The sequence below is a fragment of the Oncorhynchus kisutch genome, linkage group LG17 (assembly GCF_002021735.2).
Source record: "Oncorhynchus kisutch isolate 150728-3 linkage group LG17, Okis_V2, whole genome shotgun sequence".
Classification (NCBI taxonomy): Eukaryota; Metazoa; Chordata; class Actinopteri; order Salmoniformes; family Salmonidae; genus Oncorhynchus; species Oncorhynchus kisutch.
In genome coordinates, this window is record NC_034190.2 from 46,454,537 (window position 1) to 46,474,450 (window position 19,914).

The following is a 19,914-nucleotide window of genomic DNA, read 5'->3' on the forward strand; positions in this document are numbered from 1 at the left end:
AAAAAAGGCATCTTGCTTTAAACTGGGCATAATTCACAAGTGATAACATATAATTCACAAGTGATATGCTAATATTGTCACCCATCAGACTATTCTTGATTTAATCTTGTCTTTAAATATACAGTTGAAGTCAGAAGTTTACATACACCTTAGCCAAATACATTTAAACTCCTGACATTTAATCCTAGTAAAAATTCACAGTTTTAGGTCAGTTAGGAGCACCACTTTATTTTAAGAATGTGAAATGTCAGAATAATAGAAGAGAGAATTATTTATTTCAGCTTTTATTTCTTTCATCACATTCCCAGTGGGTCAGAAGTTTACATACACCCAATAAGTATTTGGTAGCATTGCCTTTAAATTGTTTAACTTGGGTCAAATGCTTCGGGTAGTCTACCACAAGCTTCCCACAATAAATTGGGTGAATTATGGCCCATTCCTCCTAACAGAGCTGGAGTAACTGAGTCAGGTTTCTAGGCCTCCTTTACTCGCACACGCTTTTTCAGTTCTGCCCACAAATTTTATGTAGGATTGAGGTCAGGGCTTTGTGCTGGCCACTCCAATACCTTGACTTTATTGTCCTTAAGCCATTTTGCCACAACTTTGGAAGTATGCTTGGGGTCATTGTCCATTTGGAAGACCCATTTGCAACTAAGCTTTGCAACCAAGCTCTGACTGATGTCTTGAGATGTTGCTTCAATATATCCACACAATTTTCCTACGTCATGATGCCATCTATTTTGTGAAGTGCACCAGTCCCTCCTGCAGCAAAGCACCCCCACAACATGATGCTGCCACACCCGTGCATCACGGTTGGGATGGTATTCTTCGGCTTGCAAGCCTCCCCCTTTCTTCTCCAAACATAACGATGGTCATTATGGCCAAACAGTTCTATTTTTGTTTCATCAGACCAGAGGACAGTTCTCCAAAAAGTACGATCTTTGTCACCATGTGCAGTTGCAAACCGTAGTCTGGCTTTTTTATGGCGGTTTTGGAGCAATGGCTTCTTCCTTGCTGAGCGGTCTTTCAGGTTATGTCGATATAGGACTTTTACTGTCGATATAGATACTTTTGAACCTGTTTCCTTCAGCATCTTCATAGATGCTTTGCTGTTGTTCTGTGATGGATTTGCACTTTTCGCACCAAAGTATGTTCATCTCTAGGAGACAGAATGTGTCTCCTTCCTGAGCCTATTATTTAACTAGGCAAGTCAGTTAAGAACAAATTCTTATTTACAATGACGGCCTAGGAACAGTGGGTTAACTGCCTTGTTCAGGGGCAGAACGACAGATTTTTTACTTGTCACCTCAGGGATTCAATCTGGCAACCTTTCGGTTACTGCCCCAACCCTCAAACCACTAGGCTACCTGCACTTAAATAGCAAATGGAGGACGCGTTTCCTGTGGTTCATCTTCATGCCAGCCAGGTAGGCTATACTCCTATTGTAAAGATAATCAATTAGCTAAATATATTTTTTATATTATGAAAGTTGAGATATAAATATAGTAGGTCTAGCCTATAGAAAGCTGATGGGATCCTCCTCTTTTTAATAGAGGCCATCACTCTGTTTTCTTGCGCAATTGCATAGCCTATAAAAAATGTTGTGCAACATGAGCTCATGGGATCTCATGAAGTGTTTGATTAAATTTGGATTACATTTGCATTGATGTCAGAGTGATTCGAGGGATAATAGAGTCCTGAGTACCAGGCAGGTAGCAAGTTGGTAGTCTACTAATGACTCAGCAGCATCAGAGCTTGGAGAAGCCTAATTACCGTGACTAAACGGTCACATGGAATTTGACTGCCTTCACGACTCTTGACTGCCGGTGTGGCGGTAATACGGTCACCACAACAGCCCTAATCCTAGGGGTTTGACACAACGAACACAGTGGAGGGGTTTAAAGTCACACCAAACATCTTTGTTAAAGGACATCGCTTTAGCGATCTGGCATTTAAAAAGGGACAAAAGTGACCCGTCCTTACAAATACAGCCACAATGGGACCTCTCTCAATCTCTCCTGAAGTCATTCCTCTGTGTTCTGAGAGCGTTTAACTCTCCCTTCATCTTTGGCACCCAAGACCTGTTAACCCTATCGGGCTTAGGCACTCAAAGGCCAGCGAGCCGAGCACAGAGTGCCCAGTTCTTCTGAGCTTAACTGTGTTTTAGCCTCCGATTGTCAGGGAGAATTCCACAGCCTGATGCACAGCTGCTGGAGAGAGAGGGAGAGAGAAAAAGAGGGAGAGAGGGAGGGGGCGTGACTGAATGGCTATAGTGTGTTCTCTGACACTCTCCACAATGTCACAAGAACTCAGAGAACACTGGCCTTTGTCATGACAACAGTAGTGTGTGTGTGTGTGTTGACTAACAGCATTGGTCCAGCATTGGAGAGAAACAAAGAAAAAGATGTGGAAAGAGAAGGCTATGGAATGTTCTATGGGCCCGTTGTCTGCTCCCACAATAATTTTAGAATGCTGTCATCTTTATGGCCACCCGGTCAACCTCGTGACAATCGGTTCCACAGGCCTGAGAGAGGCCCAGAGCTTTAGATTTGCTACATGTAACAGCAACAGTTGCTTGAGATGATGTCACATGCAACATTGCATCCTAGTTGTGTAACACCAGTCTGAACATTCACAACAAGACAGATATTCCACAGTCTCAGTGAAGCTACCCCTAACCACTGTTTTATTTCCCTGTAATAGTTATGGTTAAAATGGGTTTCGAGGAAACCACAATTTCCAGCCCAGTGATAAACGATACCTGGAAGGATGGCATCACGAGACTATGGGGTTAAAGTAATCTAATCCTGGATCTGTGGTTGGGGACTCCCACGAGTCACAAGAACAGTTAAAGAAAGGTGTGGCACATGATGTCTTTGCTGAGTGGTTTAAATGAAGAATATAAACAACAGCTGTGGGGGCTCGAGTCTGTAAACCTGTGATATCATCAACTGGTAAGGTGAAGGTGTAGTATAATATCATTAACTTGTCATTTGAAGTTGTACTCTAAATGGTAAAGAGGCTAAAGTCCACAGTCGTATCATCAATAAGGTGGAGAGTATAGCAGCCTAATCACATTATAGGACTAAGGAGGATTGTGCTAAACCTGCTCTTATAAACCTATGCTTTGACAGCAGGTTTACCTTATGTTTTGATAGGATCTTATCATTGGAGACGAAGGAGAGGAAGAAAAAGGAAACGAGGAGAGGAATCCATCTTAAATTATTGAGAAGCACCCTAGGACACCGCAGATGAGCCGGGGGCCAAGTGACCCAGGATGTAGGTCTAACAGGCCAACAGATGGACACTATAATCCAAGATAGCCGTAGCAGCTATTTTGGCTATAAATGGGCTATCAATGGGTAGCAACAGTCAACAAACAGAAAGCACCCTCTACCCCTGAAAGGTGTGGTAAGATTGGGGTGTGGAGAAAGTTGGCTTGCCAACGGTCCACTCACTCAGAAACCATGACAAGAGTCAAAGCAAAGCCAAACACAGAGGTTGTGACCTTATGTTACAGTAACATGTAAGGGGAGGGTGAGAGACCCAAGGAATGACAATATACCAACAGTAGGAATCTAAAGCCTGGGCAGTATGTTAGTATGGGAGCAGCATGTCAGGGTGACTAGCAAGTAGCAGGGCAGGATTCCTAGAATACTGGCTACTAGAAAATCTGGAACAACGAGAGGGAAATAACATGTAAAGAATCAGTGGATGGACATATAGAAAGACAAAAAAAATATCCTCAGAATATACCATATCAAATCTATCCATAGAATAGCCTCCATCCATGGACGGTCTCTGATGGTTTCCTGTATGTGTGCCATTCTGCAGCAACAGGTAGCTGTAAAGCCTTCATTTGCAGAGCAGCAGCCTCAGTCACACACTCACAGTCACACTGGTCGTAACACCTGCTGGGAAGGCAGCATGCCAGATTCTCAAATTAAGGCAAAGATCTGTGCTGTTACTAGGCAACAGACTAGGCAACATCACAGAGATGAATTCCTCCAATTTATTGTGCGTGTGTGTGTCCTCTTCTGCAGTTTGCCCTTCCCTGCTCCCGGGGTTAGGCCTACTCCAGTTTCAAGGGCAACTGGACTTTGCTCAATGCCAACAATGATTTCTGACCGGCTTTTTCCCACCCAGATTGGGACAAAAGACTAACATCTGTCCTTTTAACACACAACAAGTATGAATTGTGTGCACAAGCAGAGACGAACACAGGGTCCAGTGTTGGACAGACAGTGATGTGTAAATCAGAGAGGACAACCAAAGAGTAAAGATAACCAAATATGGTATTCACCATTGTAAATAGTAGCCAGATACAGCTATGTAATAACCATCTCCAGGGACAATGGTCATCCAACATTTACCTGACTAGACAGTAGTCCAACAGTCCTAGCAACCCCTACAGACAAAGGACAGGCAACATTCTGTTTGTATAAGTCAGCTAGACCATCTTACCAGTCACCAAAGTTGCTGCTAATAGTGCTCCCTTAATTAACTCAGCACACAGTGGCAGGCCAATAGAAATTAGCCATTTGAATTCAGACAACCCATTGTGACTGAAGTACTATAATGACATGAGTGCACTGCACCATAAGCCATCTGAGTTAACAGTGTGTTTCAGCAGAATAACATCTCACCCTCCTCTATTACAGATGATTCTATTCAGGCATCCTGTATAAAATGAAATATGAAGAAATGTTTTGTTATTATTGTATTGTATTGTATTATTGTATTTTCTGTGGATATCATCCACTGAGATAAGGTGTATTTTTAGAAGAAGAAAAAAATTCTGGGGTGCTAGAGCACCCTCAGCACCCATACCCACACTTCCTGCGGCTATGCATTGAGGGCAGTCATTAAAATGAATTAAAATATAAATTCAACTTGGCACACAGCAAACGGATCCAGGTATAACTCTATGGAAATCTCAATATCCACGATACTCTCACAAATGGCAACCCCACAAACAATTAACTGATTTCCTGGTGGACAAGTCTTAATGATCATCAAACCAGAATTGCTCAAACAAACGGTGGATATTAGACATTTGTTCATTCAAAACACAATTTTCCGTGACTAACCAACGAGTCATCGCCAACTTGGTAAATCAGACAAAAATGCAAAGATTCAGGCTGTTTAAAAAAAATTATAGTCTGCTTCGAAAAGTGGAAGAAAAACAAAAGCACAACCTATTATTTTCTTGAAGCAATCAGCTTACCCTATTCTTGCTCTATCTCTGTCAGTTTGTTTCCTCTATTCAGGAGTTTTCCATGTTATTCTGAGATAGTGGCCAAAAGAAAGCATGGGAACACAGAGCAGAGGCTGCTGAGAAAGCACTCAAAAAACCCAGCCACTAAACCACAGAGAGAGAGCGAGAGAGAGAGAGAGAGAGATGCAATAGTGAAGGGGAGAAAGAGGGCGAAGAGACAGAGGAAAGGGACGACAGAGAGAAACAATGTGTTTATTGCCTTAAGCTTTTACTATGTTATATCTGTTCAGCCAAGGGTTCCTCTCCCTTTTTCTCTGCCTCCCTCCTCTCTCTCTCTCTCTGCCTCATTCCACTCACATATTTACAGACCCAAGGGAGCTGTCATCATAGGGTACCCGGCCCACTGTGCCATGATGATTGGTTTGTTCTAGTCATGTGGGAGGCAATAAGGAAGTAACATCTCAGAGATAGGTTCCACATAGCAGGAAGTGACTCATCCAGGCCATGCAGTGAATCTCTGGGGAGAAATCTCAGTGCAAAAAAAGGACATGCCCCTTTTCTACCAAACTGCTCTGGGACACGTAAGCTGTTCAGCAGCTGTAGCAGTTCACTCTGACTCCCTACCCTACTTCTTACCCCACTCTCCTTCTTTCCTAATCAAAATCACAAGGCTGCTGAAACCTCGGCCAGGAAAAGGAAGGTAGAACTAGGACTGGCGTGTTACATTTAAATGGGAAAGGGGTTTTCACAGTTTGGAAAGACATGCCAGTGCTTTATCCTGTCTCCCTGCCCTAACTAACAGTCAACATTCCTCCATTCCTGAATGGTCAAAACTCATTTAGTTTCCTCTGTGAGTAGGTTACTCATCCTTCCTCTTTTTCAGGCGGGAACATTCAAAATTCAAAAACCACATGTCCGCCTCTTTTTCAAACCAGACTGGAAATACCAGATAATTAAGGTCCTCTGGTTTGAGAGACTGCTTCACTAAGAGTATTGTCAAAATTGGCATTAGAGAGGACTTATGTGTGTTTAAATGAGGGATTAAACGATATCAACCAAAAGCAATTGAGTGAATGTCCACTTTTTTATCCGTTGCACATTAATAAACAGGGTGGCAGTGGATAACCATTACTCAGATACATTAGTGAATGTTCAGCAAGTCAGATAACTCATCTTCATCCTTATTGGAGTAAGCCTATAATATTTCAGCGGTGCAATATACACTGAACAAAAATATAAACACAACATGTAAAGTGTTGGTCCCATGTTTCATGAGCTGAAATAAAAGATTCCAGAAATGTTTCATGTGCACAAAAACCTTATTTCTCTCAAATTATGTCCACAAATATGTTTACAGCCCTGTTAGTCAGCATTTCTCCTTTGCCAAGATAATTCATTCCCCTAAAAGGTGTGGTATATCAAGAAGCTGATTAAACAGCATGGCCATTACACAGGTGCACCTTGTGCGGGGGACAATAAAAAGCCACTCTAAAATGTGCAGTTTTGTCACACAAGTTTTCACACAAGTTTTGATGGAGCATGCAATCGGCATGCTGACTGCAGGAATGTCCACCAGAGCTGTTGCCTGATAATTGAATGTTAATTTCTCTTCCATAAGCACCTCCAATGTTGCTTTAGAGAATTTGGCAGTAAGTCCAACCTGCCACTCAACCACAGACCACGTGTATGGCGTCATGTGGGTGACGGGTTTGCTGATGTCAACGTGCCAAGTGCCCCATGGTGGCGGTGGGGTTATGGTATTGGGCAGGCATAAACTACGGACAATGACCACAATTGCAATTTATCGATGGCAATTTGAACGCACAGATACGAAATTCTGAGGTCCATTGTGGTGCTATTCATTCACCGACATCACCTTATGTTTTAGCATGATAATGCACAGCTCCATGTCGCAAAGATCTGTACACAATTCCTGGAAGCTGAAAATTACAACATTCCACAGGCCACAATTAACAGTCTGATAAACTCTATGCAAATGATATGTGTCGCGCTGCATGATGCAAATGGTGGTCACACCAGATACTGACTGGTTTTGTGATCCACGGTCCTACCTTTTTTTGTAAGGTATCTGTGACCAACATATGCAAATCTGTATTCCCAGTCATGTGAAATCCATAGAATAGGGCCTAATGCATTTATTTCAATTGACTGATTTTATTTCAACTGTAACTCAGTAAAATATTTTAAATGGTTAGATGTTGCGTTTATATTTTTGTTCAGTATATTGGAGTTTACATTTCAAATCACACAGCTAATGACAATACACAACAAACACTGTATGGGCATGGAAAAACAGAACTCATGTCTCTAACCCCAATATCTTAAATTAGAAAAAGCTAATTCCACAGCAGTTTAGAAAGATATTACGAAGCCTAATAGCTAGAAGGGGCAGTATGGCAATAATATAAATCCCCCCTGAGAGGGGAATCATTGATAGAACATAAGTTACACGTACTTCATCATCACCCCCCCCCCCCTCCCGGCACCCCTACACACGCACACAAATATAAAATGCATGATATTTTATAGCAGTTCAAATGTATATTTCAATTTCATACAGAAAATGCACACCGTTAAAAGACTACAACATACCTCTTTGAGCACGTCCAGTTCCTGGCGCACGGTCTCGTATTCGATCTCCAGGTCGTCATACTGATGTTTAAGCTGCTGCTTCTCCTCCAGCACTGCCAGCCCGTACTCCGCCGCCTGGATCTTCTCATGGGTGGTCTCACTCAGCTCCCGGGAAAGGCGCTCTATCTCGGCTCGCAGACACTCCGGTTCGGCCTCCAGCACGAGCATCGTTTCAGAATAGCGCTTCTCCTCCACGGACATACTATGGATGTTGGTGATGGATCAACCTTGGCCGATGCGCCAGCTAATCCTACGACGAACGACGAGGGGATGAGACGGCTTCAAGCGGGTCCAATCTTGAAGGATCGCGGAGAACCCTTTCGTTTGAATAGATTATTCGATTCTTCTGTATTTGAACTGCATGATCGGTACTCTTGCGTTTCTCGTTGCCACTTTGGGTATTGCGTTTTCGGTCATGAAGCTGTGGTGTCTTTATTTCTTCCGGCAGGAGAGGCTTGTCTGTTATCCCTACAACTGCTCCATGACTGCAGTTCCTTTGCCCTTCGCCTCTCCCCGGCTGCTCAGAGCGATTGGGGGGAGAAGCTGTCTAGCGCTGTCAGATCACTCAGCTGAGAGAACTAGAATATAAGAATGGTGGTTGATGGGAAATGTAGTACCACAAACGCCAGTGCATAGACGTCAGGCAAATGCACTCATATCCCATCAGGCATTGTGTGCAGGCTAGTCTAAGGTGAAACGTGTGGAACACTGAAGCGGCATTTTATTTTCAAAGGAATGGGTCTAGAAAAGATTTGGTCACTGTGCATCTCGTGCCATCTGTCGGTTGTTTCTGTAGATTCACAATGCTGTAGTCATAGCTATAGCCTATAATAAAAGTGTTTCCAGCGGCTTTTGACAAGAGCATCACTCTGAGCGATCAACTTGATCAAATGACTAAAGCAGATAATAGGTTATGAACTAAATAGCCTATTGTCATTGATATTGTCATGCATTTATTGAGGCTATTGGCTACTGGATGCATTGTTTTTTTGCTGGTGTGGTGGTATAACTGAGCTGTTGGAATATGACAATATGAGCGCTTATTGTAAAGAGCGATCCGTAAGCCATCCCCAGTGGGCAGAGCTAGGCATGTTGCACTGGACACGTTTTAATACGATGATTTTTGTTTATACAATGGGTCCCGTGTGGGTATCCCTCTAGTGGTGTGGGGGCTGTGCTTTGGCAAAGTGGGTGGGATTTTATCCTTCCTGTTTGGCCCTGTCTGGGGGTGTCCTCGGATGGGGCCACAGTGTCTCCTGACCCCTCCTGTCTCAGCCTCCAGTATTTATGCTGCAGTAGTTTATGTGTTGGGGGGCTAGTGTAAGTTTGTTATATCTGGAGTACTTCTCCTGTCCTATTCGGTGTCCTGTGTGAATTTAAGCGTGCTCTCTCTAATTTTCTCTTTCTCGGAGGACCTGAGCCCTAGGACCATGCCCCAGGACTACCTGACATGATGACTCCTTGCTGTCCCCAGTCCACCTGGCCGTGCTGCTGCTCCAGTTTGAACTGTTCTGCCTTATTATTATTCGACCATGCTGGTCATTTATGAACATTTGAACATCTTGGCCATGTTCTGTTATAATCTCCACCCGGCACAGCCAGAAGAGGACTGGCCACCCCACATAGCCTGGTTTCTCTCTAGGTTTCATCCTAGGTTTTGGCCTTTCTAGGGAGTTTTTCCTAGCCACCGTGCTTCTACACCTGCATTGCTTGCTGTTTGGGGTTTTAGGCTGGGTTTCTGTACAGCACTTTGAGATATCAGCTGATGTACGAAGGGCTATATAAATACATTTGATTTGATTTGATTTTGATTTGGGTCTGTATGGCCTAGTTATGCTAATAGACAGTATTTGAGGACAGTGTATTGCAGTTAATTTCGTCTTTGACTTAAGAAGTTAAATATATTTGAATAGTAGGCCTAAACAGGGAAACAACAAGTCCCAGATCAAATTTCAATCAAATGTATTTATAAAGCCCTTCTTACATCAGCCGATGTCACAAAGTGCTGTAAAAGAAACCCAGCCTAAAACCCCAAACAGCAAACAATGCAAGTGTAGAAGCACCAGACAGTTCTCAATAGAACATACCAAAGGGGGGCATAGTTTTCTATTTTAATTATTGGGGGTCATCTGAAATCAGTGGCATTATTTTGACATTAATACGTTTCGCATATCAGTTTACAAACAATGTGAAAAAATAATTTAGTTAATAAAGCCGCATACAAACATGGTCTCTTTTTTGCTTTCTTGAGCAGATTCAAAATGGAGGTGTTTTAGCCTAGGTCAGTGCTTTCGGCAGCCAATTGAAAATACAGAGAGTAAGGGTTGGTAATGTTCTCTAGTTGCGCCGTGATTGGGTCAGTGTGCTGTCACTCATCGGGATACTACATCACCGACAAATCTACAGGGAGAGCTATTGATTTACATTAGACGTGCCCATCCAAGAAGGCTCAAGGTCATTGGCCACAGACAAAATTACGTCAAATCACGTTATATCTACCGTAGCTTTGATTGGGCTGATCATGTCAACATCATGCTTTCAAAATCATAGCTAGCTAGTTAAACAAGCAGTCATCATCATGAATCAAGTCGACTATCTACTGGCAAATCCTTATGTAGCTAAATCCACATGTAGCCTATAGTCTGTTTTAGGGAAATGTCATCATCAAATATTGTAAGAGCTTTCATTGTCTGCTTATATGCCCCCTTTATTTATCCTACGGTTCTGACTTGGTGTACAGGAAGAATACTGTAAGAACGGCCCATGTTATGCATTCTGTCACTGTACATTTCAAAAGTGCTGAACAAATAGTTATATTGAATACGTTAGCTCGCTCATTGTTTTAACCGAAATTACGGACTGCCTCTTATCTACTCATCATTCCTTTATACATCTAAATTGTCAGTAGAAACCACATTTGTTTAAGCAAGTCTGCCATATCAGCTATGTTTTTTTTAAAGGCAGTAAATGAGGCTGAATGAACTTTTTCGCTGCCAGACAAGGCTTCGCTGATAGCCAGGTGTAGTGTTACGTTGTGTTGTGTAGTGGCTTTGCTGGCATGTGTAACAGTATAGCTTCCGTCCCTCTCCTCGCCCCAACCTGGGCTCTGCACACATCAACCACGGTCACTCACGAAGCATTGTTACCCATCGCGCCCAAAAAAACGTGGCCCTTGCAGAGCAAGGGGAACAACTACTTCTAGGTCTCAGAGCGAGTGACTGTTATGGGTGTAAGATGGCACAGGGATGCCATCTGTTGGTAAATGTTCATTACTGCAACTCATGTGTTTTACCGGTGTGCTTGAGATACCCGGATGTATTGTGATGTACTGAACAAGACTGGTTACTCGCATCAATGCCTCTGTCTCGTCATTTAACATTCAAACAGTGACGTCCCCGACTGAAACACTATTAGCACGCACCACCGCTAACTAGCTAGCCATTTCACATCCGCCACACTCACCCCCTTTTGACCTCCTCCTTTTCTGCAGCAACCAGTGATCCGGGTCAACAGCATCATTGTAACAGTATAGCTTCCATCCCTCTCCTCACCCCAACCTGGGCTCGAACCAGGGACCCTCTGCTTGAACAAGGGACCCTCTGCACACATCAACCACAGTCACTCACGAAGCATCGTTACCCATCGCGCCACAAAAAAAGGCGCGATGCTGAACAGGGGAACAGCTACTTCTAGGGCTCAGAGCGAGTGACGTCACCGACTGAAACACTGTTAGCGCGCACCACCGCTAACTAGCTAGCCATTTCACATCGGCCACACATGCATCTAAAATATTTTGGGGGAGTTTGCTCCACCAAGATGTATATGCTAAAATCGCCACTGTCTGAAATATCAATATAGAGATATAATTCAATTGTGTTTTTATCCATTGTCCTTCTCCCAAAGTGTGGACATGCACATTTATTCTCATCTCAGGGATTTAATAATGTTGTAAAGTAGCTCAAGCCAATGCTTACACCTATCCAATGCTTGGATGAGGAGAGTGATGAACAATTGATATGCAGACATTGATTTCAGCTGGCTTCATCAACAGAGGGTCTGTGTTCCAAATGGCACCCTGTTCCCTTTACATAGTGCAGTAATTTTGACCAGGGCCCATAGGTGGTCAAAAGTAGTGCATTATACAGGGAAATGTTATAGGGAATAGGGTCCCCTTTTGGATGCATTCAGCCTGATGAGCCCCACACCGCTAATTGTAAACCATTCCTCCATCCCATTTGCCCAGTCAAGCAAATGAAGGAGTGAGACTGTGATTTTTTTCACCTTTGTTTAACCAGGTAGGCCAGATGAGAACAAGTTCTCATTTACAACTGCGACCTGGCCAAGATAAAGCAAAGCAGTGCGGCAAAAACAACAACACAGAGTTACACATGGGATAAACAAATGTACAGTCAATAACACAAAAGAAAAAAAACACAATCGAAAAATCTATATACACTGTGTGAAAATGTAGTAAGACTATGGAGGTAAGGCAACAAATAGGCCATAGTGGCGAAGTAATTATAATTTAGCTTTAACATTGGAGTGATAGATGTGCAGATGATGATGTGCAAGTAGAGATACTGGGGTGCAAAAAGAGAAAAAATAAATAACAATTTGGGGAATGAGATAGTTGGGTGGGCTATTTACAGATGGGCTGTGTACAGGTGCAGTGATTGGTAAGCTTAAAGTTAATACAGTTGAAGTCGGAAGTTTACATACACTTTAGCCAAGTACATTTAAACGCAGTTTTTCACAATTCCTGACATTTAATCCTAGTAAAAAATTCCCTGTTTTAGGTCAGTTACAGTTTTTCTCAATTGCTAAAACACAATTTCTGAAACCTTGCTCCATTTCCTGAAAACATTAAATACAAAACCTTATCTACAGGCACTATTTACATAACCTCTGACTCCTCTTGCAAAATGAAACATTCGCCTCGAAACAGTTTTACCCATGTTCAAAAGTAAGTACATTTTGTTATCAAAAGAAAAATCATATTTTTACATCATTGTCTTTTTTAGAACATGTTCTACCATAGTAACTCAAAATTGATCAGAAATTATTACTCTGCTTTGCTCTTTGCAATTTTGTTTTTTGTTCTTCCTCCTCCTTGTACCCCTATTTTTACAGTACTGTACCCTGCATCTCACAAACGTGTCCTTTGTCTCTGGGATACTGTAATTCTTGTTCTTTGTTGATATGAACCTGCAACCAGTCAAAATCTATTGAGCAGTCAGTACTGTTACAGTTTTTTGGGATTGCTTACACACTAAAATGAAAAGTAGTACACTATTAGCAAAACCTTACACTCAAGAAGCAAAACATCAGCCCATATTTGCACAACTATAAGCACATTGTCAACCTCACACTTGTTGCAAAACTCTACACACAGTGATTTGCAAAACACTAAACACACTTAACATACATTACACACAAAAATCTATCATGAAGTCACGTCCTTGCAATACCAAAGCTCTGACTGTCAAAATACCACACCGTCCAACCAATTGGTTCAACACAGTCATCAGGTGTGCAAACACTCGTTTGCTTAATTGTAGACACACCAATCAGGTGTAGGAGCACTATAAAAAGCAGCAGGTGAGTTCATCGGTCTTCAAGCGCAATGGAAAGAGTCAGAGAAAGAGTAAGACGAGGAGGAGGACGAGGAGGAGAACGAGGAGGAGAACAAGGAGGAGAACAAGGAGGAGAACAAGGAGGAGGACAAGGAGGAGGAGGAAGGGGAGGAAGACAAGAAGGTGCTCAAAGAGGACCGAATCTGACAAATGAGATCTGCGCAACACTGGTTGACCACGTTGTCAACCACGGCCTGACGCTGAGGGAGGCTGGACTGGGAGTACAGCCAAATCTAAGCCGATATACAGTGGCAAGTGTGATGAGAACATTTAGACTGGAAAATAGGTATTGTAAAAATATCATCATACCAAAAACATCTGCACGGTTTCAGTAACTGCTTACAGTACTGTATTCTATGCACTTCTGTTACCTCTTCCTGTGAAATTACTGTACTATTGTATACTGGGTTTTTTTCTACATAGGTTTGTGGGTCAGGAACAACAAGGGGGAAGGCCTCCTATGTTCACAGAACAGCAAGAGAGGGAGATAGTAAACATGGTTTTGACCAATAATGCTATAACACTCAAGCAGCTCCAATCTAACATTGTCAATAACCACGCCATTTTCAACGACATCCATCAGGTTTCAACATCAACACTGGCACGCATCCAAAAATAAAAAACCATTCAAATGAAGCAAATTTATCGAGTACCTTTCGAGCGCAATTCCCAAAAGGGTGAAACGACTGCGGCATGATTATGCAGAGGTATGTATTCACTTTAGCAGTGTGATCTTGCATACTGTCTCAATCTTTTACTGTACTGTAATATGTATACTAGATCTACACTGAACTACACAATTTTGCCTGACACTGTTTTTCTGAGTTTTTTATGAATGGATGGAGAGGAGATCCAGCATGAGTTAATTTACGTAGATGAGGCTGGGATCAACCTGATGAGAACACGAAGGAGGGGAAGAAACATCATTGGCCACAGGGCTATAGTCAATGTCCCAGGGCAACATGGGGGTAATATAACACTGTGCAGCCATTACACAGAATGGGGTCCTCCACCGCCATGCCCATATGGGCCCTTACAACACAGCACTCATACTTACATTCTTGGACCAATTGCACAACATAACAGCATCAAATCGATCATATGCAATACATTGTTGTCTGGGACAATGTGTCTTTCCACCGCTCTGCTCTGGTTCAGAACTGGTTTCAGCAACATCCAGATTTCACCATCCTATATCTTCCACCATACTCTCCATTCCTCAACCCTATAGAAGAGTTTTTCTCGGCATGGCGGTGGAAGGTATATGATCTCCGTCTCCAGGCTGAGGTACCCCTCATCCAAGCCATGGAGGAGGCCTGTGACCAGATGGAGGTAGCAGCAATGCACGGATGGATTCGTCATTCAAGACGTTTCTTTCCAAGGTGTCTTGCTAATGACAACATTGCCTGCGATGTTGATGAAATTCTCTGGCCAGATCCAGCTAGGCGAAGAGACAATGTCTTATTTTTTTTAATATATTTTTTTGAACTTACAATACGTGTCAACATTTTGGGCATATTGAGAAATAAATGAGTTTCTTCAGTCTGCAACATTGGTCTTGTGTAGTGTTTGGTGAATTTACATTATATTTGTACTTTGTTGATAGTAGCCTACTCTAACCATAGGGAAGTAAAAGTGTTTTAGGTTTATCACAGCAGAGTGTAGTAATGTGAAACATGTGTGTTTGATATGGTAACAAAGTGTGGTTTTTAAAAAGAAGTGTATAGTTTTTACAAGAGTGTTTAATTTTGCAAAGGATCTGTAGTGTTTTTCTAATTGGGTGTGTGGTTGTGCTAATTGTGTGTAGTATTTTGAAAACACGGGCCCTGATTTGAAAATCGTGCTTAAGCAATCAAAAAAAACTGTAATAAATGGAAAGCACAATGTTCAGGGCCATACAATTTGTCCATTGTACAGTATACAGCCTACAATGCAAAGTACTACAGTATCCATTCTCAGACTTTCTCCTTCCCACCTTCAACAACCTGTTTGCTCTCTGAACTGGCTTATATTGGTTGTGTCGCATCATTTGAAACAGGTTAAATCAATTTCGAGTAGTTGTGTTCAATCAATGACATATGTTCTCTATTTGTATTTGATTGTTGCCACTTGTGTTTACCAGTATGGATGACATGTGCATTAGAAGAGTGCAGAATGTGTTTAGAGTTTTGCTGAAAAGTCTAAGTGAGATCTGCAAATTGTGTTTTACCATGTGAAATGTTTTAAGGTATTGACAACAGACTGCATAATTAGCTAAATGAGTCCAGGCAACTGAGAACTTTGTTCAGCCAATGGGTTTGAGTGTTTTAGCAATTGAGAAACTGTAAGATCACCACTTCATTTTAAGAATGAAATGTCAGAATAATAGTAGAGAGAATGATTTATTTCAGATTTTATTTCTTTCATCACATTCCCAGTGGGTCAGAAGTTTACATACACTCAATTAGTATTTGGTAGCATTGCCTTTAATTGTTTAACTTGGGTCAAACATTTTGGGTAGCCTTCCACAAGCGTCCCACAATAAGTTGGGTGAATTTTGGCCCATTTCTCCGGACAGAGCTGGTGTAACTGAGTCAGGTTTGTAGGCCTCCTTGCACACACACACTTTTTCAGTTCTGCCCACAAATTTTCTATAGGATTGAGGTCAGGGCTTTGTGATGGCCACTCCAATACCTTGACTTTGTTGTCCTTAAGCCATTTTGCCACAAGTATGCATGGGGTCATTGTCCATTTGGAAGATCCATTTGCAACCAAGCTTTAACTGATGTCTTGAGATGTTGCTTCAATATATCCACTGAATTTTCATGATGCCATCTATTTTGTTAAGTACACCAGTCCCTCCTGCAGCACAGCACCCCCACAACATGATGCTGCCACCCCCATGCTTCACAGTTGGGATGGTGTTCTTCGGCTTGCAAGCCAACCCCTTTTTCCTCCAAATATAACGATGGTCATTATGGCCAAACAGTTATATTTTTGTTTCATGAGACCAGAGGACATTTCTCCAAAGGGTACAATCTTTGTCCCTATGTGCATTTGCAAACCGTAGTCTGGCTTTTTTATGACGGTTTTGGAGCAATGGCTTCTTCCTTGCTGAGCGCCCTTTCAGGTTGTCAATATAGTACTTGTTTTACTGTGAATATAGATACTTTTGTACCTGTTTCCTCCAGCATCTTTACAAGGTCCTTTGCTGTTGTTCTGGGATTGATTTGCACTTTTCGCACCAAAGTACATTCATCTCTTGCATCTCCTTCCTGAGCGGTATGACGGCTGCGTGGTCCCATGGTGTTTATACTTGCATACTATTGTTTGTACAGATGAACGTGATTCCTTCAGGCGTTTGGAAAATGCTCCCAAGGATGATCCAGACTTGTGGAGGTCTACAATGTCTTTTTTGAGGTCTTGGCTGATTTCTTTTATTTTCCCATGGTGTCAAGCAAAGAGGCACTGAGTTTGAAGGTAGGCCTTGAAATACATCCACAGGTACACCTCCAATTGACTAAAATAATGTCAACTAGCCTATCAGAAGCTTCTAAAGCCATGACATAATTTTCTGGACTTTTCCAAGCTGTTTAAAGTCACAGTCAATTTAGTGTATGTAAACTTCTGACCCACTGGATTTGTGATACAGTGACCTATAAATTAAATAATCTGTCTGTAAACAATTGTTGGAAAAATTACTTGTGTCGTGCACAAAGTAAATGTCCTAACCGACTTGCCAAAACTATAGTTTGTTAACAATACATTTGTGGAGTGGTTGAAAAACTAGTTTTAATGACTACAACCTAAGTGTATGACGCGTAATTCTGAATGATCTGTATCTGGGAATTCTCAAAAGTTTCTCCCTTCACGGCCGGTGTAGTAGGAACTGGTGCAGCGGGTAAATTAAATACCACAGCAGAGGACTACCTTGACTGCAGCTGAACTGCTGGGGGTTTCAGATCTAATAGAGAGAAACACAATTTTCTTAAATGACAATAATCATAGAAGTAAACAGACTGAATGAGTGCAAGGCCTAGATTCAATCAGATCAAGCATTTACTGCCGATAGCCGACACTCACATAGCTGAAGTTTAGGCCGTGTCTGAGGTGTAAACTGCATTGGATCTGTCAAATCAGTAAGCAGCTGCTCTTGATCATTATCAAGAAGCTACACCCGTCCTACTCACGTCACAAGTTCAGAACGAGAAAGTGTAGGCTATATAGAAATAATGACACTCAAATAAAAAATAGTTGTGCAGCGACACTCCCCATCCAACCTGACAGAGCTTGAGAGGATCTGCAGAGAAGAATGGGAGGAACTCCCAAAATACAGCTATGCCAAGCTTGAAGCGTCATACCCAAGAAGTCTCAAGACTGTAATCACTGCCAAAGGTGCTTCAATAAAGTACTGAGTAAAGGGTCTATGAACTATGAACAACAAGGTACTTCTGACAGTCTTCCATTAAGAAGGAAGATTGGATCTCCATTCATTGCCAAACCACCGACCAACTGGACTCAGCATCTCTTTCTCTCTCGCCATCTCTCTCGGTTGAATGTTAGCACAGACAGACTGGTACCCAGTGTCCAGGCTACTCACACCCTCAAAGCACTTTATTCTTTCATTTATGCACCTTTTTGTGGCATTGTATTGTCTATGCTGGCTCTATTCATTGTATTGACAATTCCGTGTCTTGTCAAATTTGAATGTATACTGTGGAATGCACAAGTGGAAACAGGATCAACTTAAGGCTTTGATGCCATCATGCAAGAATGTTTTTAAACTGAACTGTTCTATTGGTCTAGCAATTCTTTTTAAAAATGAGACTTGTTTTAAAATGATTTCACTCTGTGGCTTCAGTAATTCTAATCTCTCTCTACATTAAAAGCTCAAAACCATTTTGTGACGGTGTTAAATGGACACTAGATGAGGTAGATGTTTCTACTTTTAATAATGTCCATGTTCTTATGTAACCTGCAATTCAGTTTTCTTTATTGGAAACTGCTTAAGTGCACCATTGTAGCACATGCATTTGTGTAAATTAAACCTGTCTATATATCTGACCATTGTCTTGTAGACATTATACATCCATTTGTAATACACCGTACAAAGATATTAACTACATAGATATCAACTGTACATAGTCACTTTCACTCCTGCTCTTATCCCTCTCTATTCTCTCTCTTTCTCCTGCTGCAACAGAATACAGCACTTTCTCTTCTCATGTTTATGCACCTTGGTAGCATTGTGTTGTTTAATGTGCTCAGCTGGTAATAACAGCAATCTCCCCTTGTATCAAAGTGACTCCGAACAACTCACTGCATCATGTTATGCAAGTATGATCAGTAGAGAGACAGACGGAGAGAGAAATGAGAGGGGGGGTCAATGAGGGGTAAGGGGGGAGCGAAAGTGACTCAAGTTATCTATTAATCCATTGCCCCTGGGCAGTCAGACAGAGCAGAAGTCCAGCTAGAGTACTAGAGGTGGTAGCTGGCGATAGAGGGAGAACAGGGAGGGAGTCCTAGACATCCGTCGCAGAGATTCAGGGGGACATTAACCAAGCCTGATCAACTTATCCCCCAGCCATCACAAGCTAGACTCGGTAGACATATGTTTGCTATCAATGTGGGGTAAGGAGCTGAAACCTGACATCCCTCCCCACCCAACTCGTTGCTGGAAGCTTTTTTCCATCTACGTAACATTGCAAAAATCAGAAACTTTCTGTCCAAAAATGATGCAGAAAAATTAATCCATGCTTTTGTCACTTCTAGGTTAGACTACTGCAATGCTCTATTTTCCGGCTACCCGGATAAAGCACTAAATAAACTTCAGTTAGTGCTAAATACGGCTGCTAGAATCCTGACTAGAACCAAAAAAATTGATCATATTACTCCAGTGCTAGCCTCTCTATACTGGCTTCCTGTCAAAGCAAGGGCTGATTTCAAGGTTTTACTGCTAACCTACAAAGCATTACATGGGCTTGCTCCTACCTATCTCTCTGATTTGGTCCTGCCGTACATACCTACACGTACGCTACGGTCACAAGACGCAGGCCTCCTAATTGTCCCTAGAATTTCTAAGCAAACAGCTGGAGGCAGGGCTTTCTCCTATAGAGCTCCATTTTTATGGAACGGTCTGCCTATCCATGTCAGAGACGCAAACTCGGTCTCAACCTTTAAGTCTTTACTGAAGACTCATCTCTTCAGTGGGTCATATGATTGAGTGTAGTCTGGCCCAGGAGTGGGAAGGTGAACGGAAAGGCTCTGGAGCAACGAACCGCCCTTGCTGTCTCTGCCTAGCCGGTTCCCCTCTTTCCACTGGGATTCTCTGCCTCTAACCCTATTACAGGGGCTGAGTCACTGGCTTGCTGGGGCTCTCTCATGCCGTCCCTGGAGGGGGTGCGTCACCTGAGTGGGTTGATTCACTGTTGT

General features: G+C 42.3%; 1 protein-coding gene across 1 annotated transcript in view; it reads right to left on the reverse strand.

Moving 5' to 3' along the window:
* The window catches only part of LOC109907756 (protein bicaudal D homolog 2), a 77,714-nt gene extending 69,281 nt beyond the window's left edge, over positions 1–8,433 (reverse strand). Inside the window, exon 1 of the mRNA XM_020505937.2 lies at positions 7,832–8,433. Coding sequence (XP_020361526.1) covers positions 7,832–8,071 — 240 coding nt within the window. The 5' untranslated portion in view covers positions 8,072–8,433. The remainder of the gene's footprint in view (positions 1–7,831) is intronic.
* Between the last annotated feature and the right edge of the window lie 11,481 nt (positions 8,434–19,914).